At 31.0% G+C, this 12,418-nt stretch overlaps 1 protein-coding gene across 7 annotated transcripts in view; it reads left to right on the forward strand.

Annotated features, from left to right (window-relative positions):
- The window catches only part of LOC145280074 (MYND-type zinc finger-containing chromatin reader ZMYND8-like), a 240,607-nt gene that overhangs the window by 142,774 nt on the left and 85,415 nt on the right, over nucleotides 1-12,418 (forward strand). For all 7 annotated transcript variants that reach the window (XM_080131764.1, XM_080131766.1, XM_080131768.1 and 4 more), the window contains 3 exons: nucleotides 3,132-3,314; nucleotides 10,258-10,364; nucleotides 11,635-11,775. In XM_080131764.1, the coding sequence (XP_079987890.1) occupies nucleotides 3,132-3,314; nucleotides 10,258-10,364; nucleotides 11,635-11,775 (431 nt within the window). The remainder of the gene's footprint in view (nucleotides 1-3,131; nucleotides 3,315-10,257; nucleotides 10,365-11,634; nucleotides 11,776-12,418) is intronic.

The following is a 12,418-nucleotide window of genomic DNA, read 5'->3' on the forward strand; positions in this document are numbered from 1 at the left end:
GCTTTGTTTTGTTTTGTTTTTTATTTACAGTTTATCAGTGATCGGTTATGAATGAATTAATTTTTTTGTTTTACAAAATAAAATTTTGATTCCTAAAATAGTTATTCAAGAAGGTGTTAATACTATTATTCAAAGAGATCAATTTTATTTATACTAATGTAACCCTCAAACTAACAAATTATTTTAAAGAAAATAACTCTATGGGAGGCAGGAGATACAACTAAAGAAAATAACCACTTTAGTTGTATCTCCTGCCTCGATAGAGTTTATATTTAGAAAATTATACAGGTATCCTAATTTAAAAACTTAAATAAGTATGGGCTTGCTTGTAATTTGCAGGTTTGAAGGACAAAATAGTTCAAATAAGTTTTAAAACACTATTGGAAAGAAAAAAAAAACTTTTAAAACTTTTTGACAATGCAATGAACGGTACCTTTTTAATTTTAGCTAATTTTATTTCATCTGGATAAATAAAATTCGACAATTAAGTTTGATGTTTACTGTGTTCTTTTGACCAAACATGGAGTGGAAATTTACCAAGCTTTGTATGAAGGCATCTTGGAAATACTTTCACTCAACAAGAGTGCAAACAAGATACAGACATTTTGAAAATCACTTTGAGTTAACGTAGACAAACAATGATAATAAAAAATATTTTTATCAAACATTTTTTTTTTTGTGTATGTCAATATACATTAGTACAGTAAAGTTTCCCGACGTTTGAGGATTCAGAATTGTCCCTTCTGATTTTTTAATTATTAGAAAGATTCTCCATACGAAATCATGTTAACATTATTTGTATTTTGAAGGGATTTATTAAAATTAAAAAAAAAAATTATTGAAATATATACAAATAAAAATAACGAAATTAGTCTTTATTTGCACAATTTAACAAATGCTGTTTTTTTTATATCTTGATAGTAAATAAGAAAGTTGTGACAGTTATGTAGAGCTTCTGGTGTGGCAGTGGTCGTAACAGCAAAAACGTCACGTTTTTTTCCCCGTTCTTTTCCTCCTTTGCGTTACGTGTTCGAGCCTGCCTTCCTACTACCACTTTTTTTTTTTTTTTTTTGCTCAACACACATCTCCAAACACTCCGCAATGACGAGCACCCATGCTAGGCTTTAAAAACAAAACAAGAAAAACATTTATTTCAAGCAGGCATGGAAACAGGTTGTGTTTTTCTTTTTACGTTTTCTTCCTTGTGGCATGGTATCACTAGGAAAGCAAACTTTGCTTTTCTAGTGATACTGTTCCACAAGGAAAGAAAAAGAAAAACACAAACTGTTTCTATGTCTGAAGTAATTTTAAAGCCTTAAAACTTTAGTAGGTACATACAAAATGAATGCCGATGCTCAAAATTAAACATTTTGATTCCTCCGTTTGCTTAAAAATCACCAAAAATCAAGAAATTAACCAATTTTAATGAAATTTTCAATATTTATCAAATAATAATCATGGAATATATTGAACCCATTATTTTTATTTAAATCTTAGTGAAAATGTATTTTGTTTAAGCAAAAAATACCTTTACTAAAGTTATGGTTTTCAGTAGTAAAAAAAAAAAATGATCAAATTTATTTTATTTTTTTTTTTTTTAATGAAAATAAAGCATCCTAAAATATAACAATTAAAAAAAATAATTGATTTTTACCGGAACATTACAATAAAAGCCCCTAAAGTCTGTATTAATGAATTCGATATAACTCGAAGAAAAATTAATTTCTCAAACTACCGATATTATCATTGAATTAAGTATTGTTTATTTAATATTTTCACACAAAAAAGTTATAAGAGCAAAAAATATTTCTACTTTTTTTACAATTACAGGTTTTGCATAATTTTTATATGTAAGATTTTAATATTTTCCTAGCTTGAATGAATGTGAAACTTTCACCGTAACATCATTTTTATATAATATTGAACAATAATTTAAAAAAAATTAAATTTAAAAACAGGAACATAGAAAAATGATTAAATTAAAAAATGGTAAAAATGATACAAACGTTCAGGATAGGAATGTATGGATGCCTGTCTTGGGGGGAAAAAGAAAACTAACATCTCCCCTCCTCCCTTTTAATAATATGACATCAATTTCACAGTCTTTCGACTGGCTGAAATTTTGGGCTCCGTATATTCCGTGTTTACAAATCTTTTGTTTATTGCGCTTTTGTGAAAGACAGAATCACTTCTGTTTTTGAGCTAATTAAGCTATTTTTTGTACAAACAAAGTTTTTTTGTTTTTATTATTTAATTCAATATCTTAGGACTTTACTAATTATCTTTGAAATAGACCCAGAAAACTAATATTTATCTTTTAAAGGATTTTTACAATGAATTTATTTAACTTCAAAATTTAGCTGAATTGGTTAGCTCGCCATGAAAACATTTTCATAACTTCTTTTGGTCATGTGTACAAATATTTTTTTCCTTTTGGAAATTAAGTTTAGTCTTTAATCTTTCAAATACAATCAAAAAGTAGTCGAAAACCTACAAAAAAAATTATGATAAATCGGCTTTCAAAACTATGACCCCCCATCTTTATTTGTCCATTTTTGCCCGTAACTAAACTGTAGAAATTCCTAAAGTCACAATGTAAACCACACATGTCAAACATTCAATACGACTTGTATTTTACTTATGACGTTTCAGCCTTCAGATATAATTTTGAAGAATTAAAATTGGTAAATAAGCAAATAAATTCTAGCTTGAATTAAAGTTTAAAAGCAAAAGTCAAGTATTATGGCTCATTTGTGCTCCTAAACCAAATATTCAATTGCATTTGTGGGGTGAACGGTCGTAGCTGGATTGTGTGTGTGTTTGTGTGTGGATGACCACAGTTGGATTGCATGCATGTGTGGGTGGATGAACGGCTGGATTGCATGTGTGTGTGTGTGTCAACGACCGTGGCTGAATTGCATGCATGAATTTGTTATATGCTCTGTAGTTACTTCGAGCTTCATAAAATAAAAGAATCGGCATAAATAAATGGTGAAATATAATTGAATAAAAATATTTCCACACACACACACACACACACACATATATATATATATATATATATATATATATATATATATATATATATATATACATGCACACACACCACATTTTTTATCACTTTTCTATAGGTTCTGATTCTGAAAGTAGTGCAAAACCTCCTGGGAGCAACCTCAACACTCCTGTTACGCCAAATAACTGCAGTATCCGAACTCGAGCATCCACTGGTGTTATCTCGGGATCAGTTATTAAGACAGAGGTAAAGTCTGAGAGCTGTCCAAGTCCATCCAGTGATACCTGTTCCTCTCGATCAGGTAAGACTCGGATTCATTTTCTGTTTTCTCATTGTTAAACATTTTTAGAGTTCTTACTTAATTATATAAGTATGTTGTGTTTTAAACTTTGGAATTCTTCAAATCTGGGTACTGGATATCAGGATAAATACAATATCCCCCCCCCCCCATATAAAAAAATTCTTCAAAGCTAGATGCTAGACATCCAGAAATACCCCCATATTAAAAAAATGAAAATTTAAAAATATATATATATGATATATGTATTTGTGACAAAACAAAAATATCATATTCCAAAAATCATATAAATTGATCAAGTAGTTTTATAAGCAATTAATGGAAATTTGTAGGTATTATAACAAATATTGCAAATTTGAATGATTGAGTTATCTACTTTTTTTTCTTTTAATTTTTTTTTATAGATCGTTTCCAAAATTACGTATAAGATAGTCGCTCTTCTGTTACATTAATTTGATTCTGTTACATGAAATTTGACTTTCTTATTTAAAAATGAAACTACTTAATCAATTACATGATTTTTGGAATATATTTTTGTTTTTTGTAATGGTTATGTATATGGTTTTTTAATATAGGGGGAATTTTGAACAAGAACTGAAATGTGTACAGAGGAAAGTCTTCCTTTTTATCTGTGTATTAATCTTTTTGATTGCATATTTCACCAATTTGAGTTTCAGGTGATAAAAAAATTTATGAATTCGTAACAGCAAGTCTGACATGGAAGTTTTTTTTTAAAACTGATCACAAACCGTGATTATCTGCATTTTTATTTTTTTAGCAATCAATAATAAATAAAATTTCAATGCATATTTAAATAATTTAAAAATTTAAGATTTTTATCTAGAATTCCTCCTATATATTAAAAACAAAATTAAAGAAAAATCTGTATGATGCACGTACCCATGATGAAATGAAAATATCATATTCTAAAAATCACATAAATTGATCAAGTAGTTTTATTTTTAAATAAGGAAATCACACTTTATGAGTATCCGAAAAGTGACTGCCTCAACCGACATTTTGAAAAATATCTCTAGAAACAAAAGGAAATAACTCAATAATACTTCATAGTTACTAGATTTATGTTGTAATGCCTACAAATTCCCATTAATTGCTTAATGATTTTCTTAATTAAAATAAAACTAGTTGATCAATTTATGTAAGTTTTGGAATATATTTTCATTTCATCACAGAAACATACATCGTACAGATTTTTCTTTATTTTTATTTTTTGATATTGGGGGAATTCTGGACAAGAACCAAGTTTAAATACTCTATTCAGTTCTGGTGCATTTCTTTATTACTTTGAAAACAAAACGGATTATTAGAGAACATTTTAATACTTATGACACTGATTGGAATCAGCCATATTTCCCGCTTCCTTTGTTCCAGCTCATTTGACTCGTTTGTCTAGTGGTCTCCATCAATTCGCTGTTTTAATACCTCATTGTAATTCAGCTTCCTATCTGGTGGCTTCTTTCCAAGTACTGCAAGGTTGTGGAACTCTCTTCCTGCTCACTGTTTTCCTTCTACTTTTAACCTTGATCTTTTCAAGACTAAGGTCAATAGGTATTTGCTGTCTTTGCGATAATCATCTTCTGTTCTTGTTAGCTTCTTACATCAAGTGGTTTCATGCTTTGTCTCGAGCAATTTCTATTCTAAAAAAAAACTCTTGTCTTTTATCATCCTCGGTCTTCCTTCTTTCTGTTCTCACTCCTTTACATTTTTCAAATCTCCTTCGACACATCTACTTGTATACCAAGACTGTATTCTTTTCTCTCTATTCTCTATTTGCCTAATCCATTTGGCTATTGCCTTTCCTGTTTTTTTTTTTTGTTTGTTTTTTAACTAAAAAAAATTTTTTTTTTTTTTTTCCCCAAGCCCTTGGTGATGATTGCCTCTATTTCAACTGATCTACCCAATCCTCTTTCCTTCTACCTTCCTCCATCTCCATCACTCTTTCCCTTTTTCCTCGTTTTCCATATGCATCTTTGTATGAATAGGTATTATCATGATGAAGCTTTATAAGCAAAAAAGAGAAATATTAGTCTAAAGCATAGGTTGCAAACAATACCGAGATAAGCAGAGGAAATACTGATAATATTTCAGAACTTTCCTTCTAAACTGGTTGCACAATCAAAGCTTAAGCCTACTCTACTATTTAATCCATAACTGGAGGAAGGGTGTGCAAATTCATACCTTTTTCCCAAGGGTATTATTGAAACTGATGCAACAGGCAACTGGGGACTGCCTGCAAATTTAGTATTTCTTTCACTTTCTATTTCAACCCACATGAGGTGAATGCCATGCAACAAACAAACAATAGTCAAACCCGGCACACCAAGCCTAGGATTTGTAATCAAAGCCACTGCAGCACATCACTTCCATTTAGAAGTGTATATCTAAAAAAAAAAAAACATTTGTCGATTTTTTTATTTTTTTATTTTTATATTTACGATACATAATTTCCCAAATTACTTATTACTCCTTCATTTTAAGTATTACAATAATTTTCGTATATTTTCTTTATCTTTTATTTTTATATTATTTTCCTCACCTTTCTCATTGTTCATGATACACACTCACTGGATTTAAATCCTGAGCAACTCCTTCTTTTTCACTTGAACTTATTTTTTTTTGTCAACAAAGCATCCTTTTATCCCTGTCTGCTGATCCCAGTCCTGTGCGAGGTTACCAAATGAATTTCTCTTTTTTACTTTTTTCTCTTTTACTCCTTTTCCTCCTTTTTTTTTATACTTTTTTCCTCTTTCTTTATTTTTCCTTTTTTTTCTTTTCCTTTTTTCCTTTTCCTTTTCATCTTTTCCTTTTTCTCTCTCTTTTTTCTCTCTCTTCCTTTTTTCTATTTTCCTATTTTATTTTCTTCTCATCATCTTTTTTCTTTCCTTTCCACCTCCCTTTTCTGATTTTTCTTCTCTTCAACTCGGTACGATATATATTCATTTGTACTCTTATGTAAATATTTTTTCTTTCTTGGTTTTTATATATCTGAAGAAGGTATGAATTGTAGTAGTTATTTATCTCTCTCCCATAGTGGAAGATGTGGCAGAAGAGTTGGATAAGTGGGAGTGAAGAGCCAGCACCCCTGAGGAAGAGCACACTGACATTCAAAAATGCCTGAGCAGTCCCATTGCCATTCCCCAATAGAGGTACCTTAGATAGCAATAAACTTACACCACCTGAAAGACAGAAGGCAATGGCCTGGGAGGGTGAACTTTGTAGAATTGTATAGAACATCAGCCGTTCTTCAGTCCACAGGAAAATGGCCAAAATGCTCATACTTTGTTGGCATTGGAGCTGATATGTCATAATCATGTTGATACACCGGCACTCAGTCATAAAATATGCTTAAATATATTTTAATTCATGCAGACTTGCCCAGTTTCTGTTCTGTCTCCTCTTGGATCTTCCGACCACTCTGTTGTATCAATTAAGATAAAAATGAAATATAATAAGTCCCCAGACGTACCTCTCCATCGTACAGTATATAGATACAGTATGGCTGACTGGGATAGCTTGCGTACATTTATATCGGATCTACCTCTGTGTTCCATGTTTAAAAAGGTGTGTCCTCTATAGTATCAGACCTGACGGGATGGTTAATTGTAGGTATAGACCGTTTCATACCCTCGAAAAAGTTCCAGCAAAAACCTAACAGCCAGCCATGGTTCTCTCCAGAATGCGCTGCTGCCATTACGCACAGGAATCACTTTTTCCGCTGTTTCCAACGTAATAGATGTATGGAAACTAAAGTCACTTTCAGGACTGTCAGCAACCATTGTAAGAAAGTAATAAAGAATGCAAGAGTTGTATGCTCAATCCGTCAAGTCCAAAGTAGCTGAGCAGCGGCTTGGTTCCCACCCGTTTTGGCAAATAGCAAACAGAATCCTGATCAGAAGCATGTGCTCTATCCCAACTATCATCAATGGACCTGAGATAATCTCGTCAGCATCAGACAAAGCCAAACTCTTTGCCAAGAACTTTTCAGCTAATTCTACCCTTTGCGACCAAGACCGCCAACCTCCAATATTTCCTCCTGTATCAGAAAACATGCTATGTGATATGCATATATCTGTACGTGATGTTGCCAAGCTGATCAAAAACCTTGATTCCAGTAAAGCAACCGGCCCTGACAGTATTCCAATTATAGTACTCAAAAAACTTCAACCAGAACTAGCGCCCATACTTACAAAACTGTTTAAACATTGTCTTAATGAGAATTGCTTCCCATCACCCTGGAAAATCTCATCAGTGTGCCCTGTATTTAAGAATTCATGTGATCGCTCGTCCCCCTCTCAGTACAGGCCAATAAGTCTCCTGTGCGTCATGAGTAAGTTGCTGGAATCTGTGTTAAATAGAGAAGTAATCAACTATCTCAGCAAAAATAACCTTCTTAGTGACACACAATATGGTTTCCGTTCTGCTAGATCTCCAGCAGATGTGCTTACAGTTATATCTCATAGAATTAAGAAATCTCTTGACAGAGGCAACTTTTCTAGGGCAATTGCTCTTGACATATCTAAGGCTTTTGATAAGGTATGGCATAAAGGTTTACTTCACAAAATCTCTAGCTATGGTATAGCTGGAAATGTCTTCTCAATTATTAAATCATTTCTTTCTGATAGGTTCATAAGAGTAGTAGTTGAGGGGCAAAAATCGTAGTCTCATAGGAGATATCCTTTTCTCTTCCCTGCAACCTCTATCTCACAGAAGAGATGTTGTGAGTTTGTCTCTGTTGTATTTTTATTTTTTTTGGTAAGTGTTCGACTGAGCTTCAGTCTATGGTCCCCCCTCACCAAACTTTCACAAGAAACACTTGTCTAGCTGAAAACACCATCAATAATTCTCCCCACTCGTTATCTGTGCCTAAACTTAAACGTAGATTCCATAAACAAAGCTTCTTTCTTAGAACTGCACACCTGTGGAATTGTCTTCGGTTTTCCTGCTTTCCAGCTGACTACAATATGGTTGTCTTCAAGTCTAACGTAAACAAGTGCTTGATGAGCCGTCCCACTTGTTAACAAATTTACCGAATTTCCATTACTAACGATTACTATATTGTCCAATTTCTACTGTATAATCTTTAACCCTTATCCTCGAGTGGCCTCTTGGCCTTGATAAGTGGTGATGCCTATGTAAAAAAAAAAAAGAAAAAAGAAAAGATTTTCGATTTATTATAGCAGAGCCAATTATCTATTAAATACTATATTGCACTTAATATATTGTACTGATTTCAGAAGTTTTTTTTTTTTTTTTAAATTACTTGCATGCCATCAGCTAGAATCGAAACCAAAACATTTAGCGCTCCAGGCGTGTTCCTTACTGTTTGAGTTAGCGACAGATAGATAAGAAAGATTTAAAATGAAACCACTTCAAGCTATGAATGAATTTGCGGATGTGCAAAAGTAATAGAAATATGTTGGCAAGTTGAGATGAACATTTTGCGTTTCAACTTGCCGACATATTTCTGTATTCATCCATCCAAACAAAGATTTTACTTTTTATAACTCATCCTTGGTGTATGATTACTATTTTCTGTTAATTTAAGTGTTATGTGACCAGTACTTTAAAAGTTTGTCAGTTAAATATTTTCCCACACACACATACATCTACTGTTTTATTTATTTTTAGCATAAATTTTAATTTATACAATCTGTCTTGCAATGCATACATATTTTTGGACTAAGCTAAAAAAGGCTGAGTTTCATAGAGTAACAATTCACAATAAAATATTACCAAATGTAGAGTTTGTATTCCTTACTGAAGGAGGGCATCACATGACCAAATTTGATAGATCACTCAACTAAATTACATTAACTCCTAGTTAACTTATTAACTCTTGCTTATTAACCCGTTTGTTATTATGGAATTCCAAGAACTTTGGTCGGAAAGAAAAACCTTCCTTCATTTTTCCTTGTTATTGAGCATTATTAAACAAACATAGTAAAATGTCATGGCATTGTTTATCCATCTCCTCTATGTACATTACATCTAGAATACAGTATAATAGAGTGTGTATGTATATATGCACACACATATACCAACCAAGGGAAGAATGTGTGGAAATGAAAGCTGGGAGCTGGGGTCATGCATTGCATGGAGATAAATGATATGAGAATGATACAATGGGTGTTTAATGTGAATATTAAAAACAGGCTTAGTTCTGTTGAGCTCAGAGGAAGATAATATCTGGACAGTATCAGGAGATGTGTGCAGAACAGGAGACTTTGATGGTATGGCCATCCAAGAATGGATTAAAGTACTAGTAGATGTTGAACAGTTGAGAGGTATTAGTTCACATGGAAAACACGAGGAGGGGGTGATAAAAATGAACTTGTTTATTTTGTCTTTTAGTCGTCACATTCCATGAGTAATGTTTCTGACAAAGTGGGAAGAATTGCTGTTTTAAGGGTTAGAATCTGTCCCTTTCACTCTTACCATTGGCTGTTTTTTGACTTTGATGGAGTATTTATTTTATTTCTCTTTTTTTTTTTTTTAAGCTTCTTACATCAAGTAGTTTCCTGCCTTGTTTGGAGCAATTTTTATTAAAAAAAAAAAATGGGTACACAACCTGGATATGATTGAGCTATGTTTTATAGGAGAATTTTTTTTTTTTTTTTTTACTACAACAAAATCATTTAATTATGGACCCTTTGAACACCCACCATCTAAACACACATTTATTTTAGTTCCTTACATCAAATGGCTTCACGCCTTGTCTCGAGCAATTTCTATTAAAAAAAAAAAGATGTTAAACCAGATATGATGCCATTTATATTAAATGCAATTAAATAAAGAAGCTTTAAAAATTTAAGAAAAAAAATTGTTCATCAAATATTAGTCAGATTTTATTTTTTTATTTTGTGCTTTGTATTAATAACCATAATTTTTGTATGTTTATTAAATTTTGATTCATCATTTCTTTAAGGTACTCCACAATCTTTCAAAAGGACACGGGGGAAAATAGATGATCTATATATTGTGCAGACCCCACCAAAAAAACAGAAAATTGGACGAAATGATGGTACCGGAATTGTAAGACTACAGAATGTTTTCACTGAATTTTTAAGATTAAAATAAAAAAAAGTAAAAATAATATTATTATCAACGAAAATCAATCCTTTTAGTAGAATATTTCAGTTCAAATTTTTATTCTTGAAATTGATGCGGTCAAAGCAACTTGTAAATCATCTTCAACATTGCAGATGTAATGAAGAAAAAAAATGTTCATTTGTTTGTTTATGTTTTTGAGTTTTGGAAATGAGGATTGATAATTTGTATTATTTGGACTAGTGTTCTCATATTGAGTTTTATTCTCACAATGTTTCAGTTGATGTAACCTCCAGCCTTCTTCAGGTGTATCTTGTCGAATTCGTAAATCTTTCTGTTGAACTTGTAACGGATAAAGTGCTAAGTAAAATTCAGTGGTAAATGACACTCTTTTGGAGGTTGAAGGTTCTAATCCTCAGTGCAGACGATATTAAGAATACAACTGCAAATTGCTTAGAATTTCTACTCGGTCATGGATGATGAAATGACTGCATGGTACCTCCGAGGATTAATTAAAGTGTTCCATTTGAAATTCTGTACAGATTCGCTGAGTTCAGCAGAAAGATTCCAGAATTTGACAACATCCACCTGAAGAAGCTCAGAGGTTACATTGATCGAAACATTGGGAGAATAATGCTCAAGATGAGACCAGTAGTCTGAATAATCCAAATAATACAAATGTTCCTTTAATGTTTTGTTTTCTTCTTTTTTTTTTTTTTTTTTAAAGTACTTGTTTTCATCTGAATTAAACTGTTACTTGATTTTTTTTTTCACAATGATGGTAAGTTTTAAAAATTACCGAGGGAAAGAAGGTTAAATAGAGTGTTATGTTTTAAATTGTAAGTTATATCCAGATAAATGAATGTTGCAAGTTTTTTTTGTTTTTTTTTTCTTTTTCAATATAACATGTTGGTATGAATTTATTTTTAAATGGTTTTTATGAAAATTAAATTTAATCATTGAAGTTTTGGTGCTTAAATTGTTAATTAAACAAAATTATTTTAAAATAAAATTGATTTTAAACACTTCATACAAACATACTAGATTTGTTCTGATTTTTATATTGCTATGTTGCTTCTCTCTCTCTCTCTCTCTCTCTCTCTCTCTCTCTCTCTCTCTCTCTCTCTCTCTCTCTTTCATTGGCTTCAAATAATAAATTTTTGTTTAAAACTTTTGTATTTTTACTGCAGAAAATTTAAAAATAAATCATACAATTTTTATATATACTAATCAATTTTTTTATTTTTTATTGCAGAATAATAAAAATGATTATTTTTGCTGGATCTGTCATCGTGATGGTGTAATGATTTTCTGTGAATTGTGTCCTCGAGTTTTCCATATAAAATGTCTGGGCATTGAAAAATTTTCCTCTGAATGGGTGTGCCCTGAATGTGAGGTATGTTATGGGTGAAGACTTTGAAAACAATAAGGGAAGAAAATTTTTTAAATATAATTAAAGTAATTGAATAAATGAAAAATATTAAAAAGTTACTTTTTCATAAATAGTGAATTTGCTCAACTTTTATTTCAGAAAGAAAATAGTGGTTAAATAAATAATGGGTTAAATTGAGACTTTGTCTTGTCTTTGATAAATGAATGTAAAAAGTCATTAAAATATTTTTATTGAGGTTTTTTTTTTTTTTTTTAATAAAAACTGTTTTTGTCTAAAATTCATATAATATAAAAACAAAAATAAAGAAAAATCTGTATGATGTACATATTCGGGATTGTGAAACAAAAATATGATATTCCAAATATGATGTAAATTGTTCAAATAGTTTAATTTTCATAAGGAAAATCATTTCCAAATGATTAATAGGAATTTGTAGACATTACAACATAAATCTCGCAAGTTTGAATTATTGAGTTATCTTCCTTTGTTTTGTTTTTTCTTTTTAGCTTTTATTCAAAATAGTGGACCAGATAGCCGCTCTTTGATTACTAATAAAATATAATTTTCTTATAAATAAAACTACTTGATTAATTTACGTGATTTTTGGAATATGATATTTCCATCTTTTCACGCACATGTGCTAACC

This window comes from Euprymna scolopes, chromosome 7 (genome assembly GCF_053919585.1).
Source record: "Euprymna scolopes isolate OS-2025 chromosome 7, ASM5391958v1, whole genome shotgun sequence".
Classification (NCBI taxonomy): Eukaryota; Metazoa; Mollusca; class Cephalopoda; order Sepiida; family Sepiolidae; genus Euprymna; species Euprymna scolopes.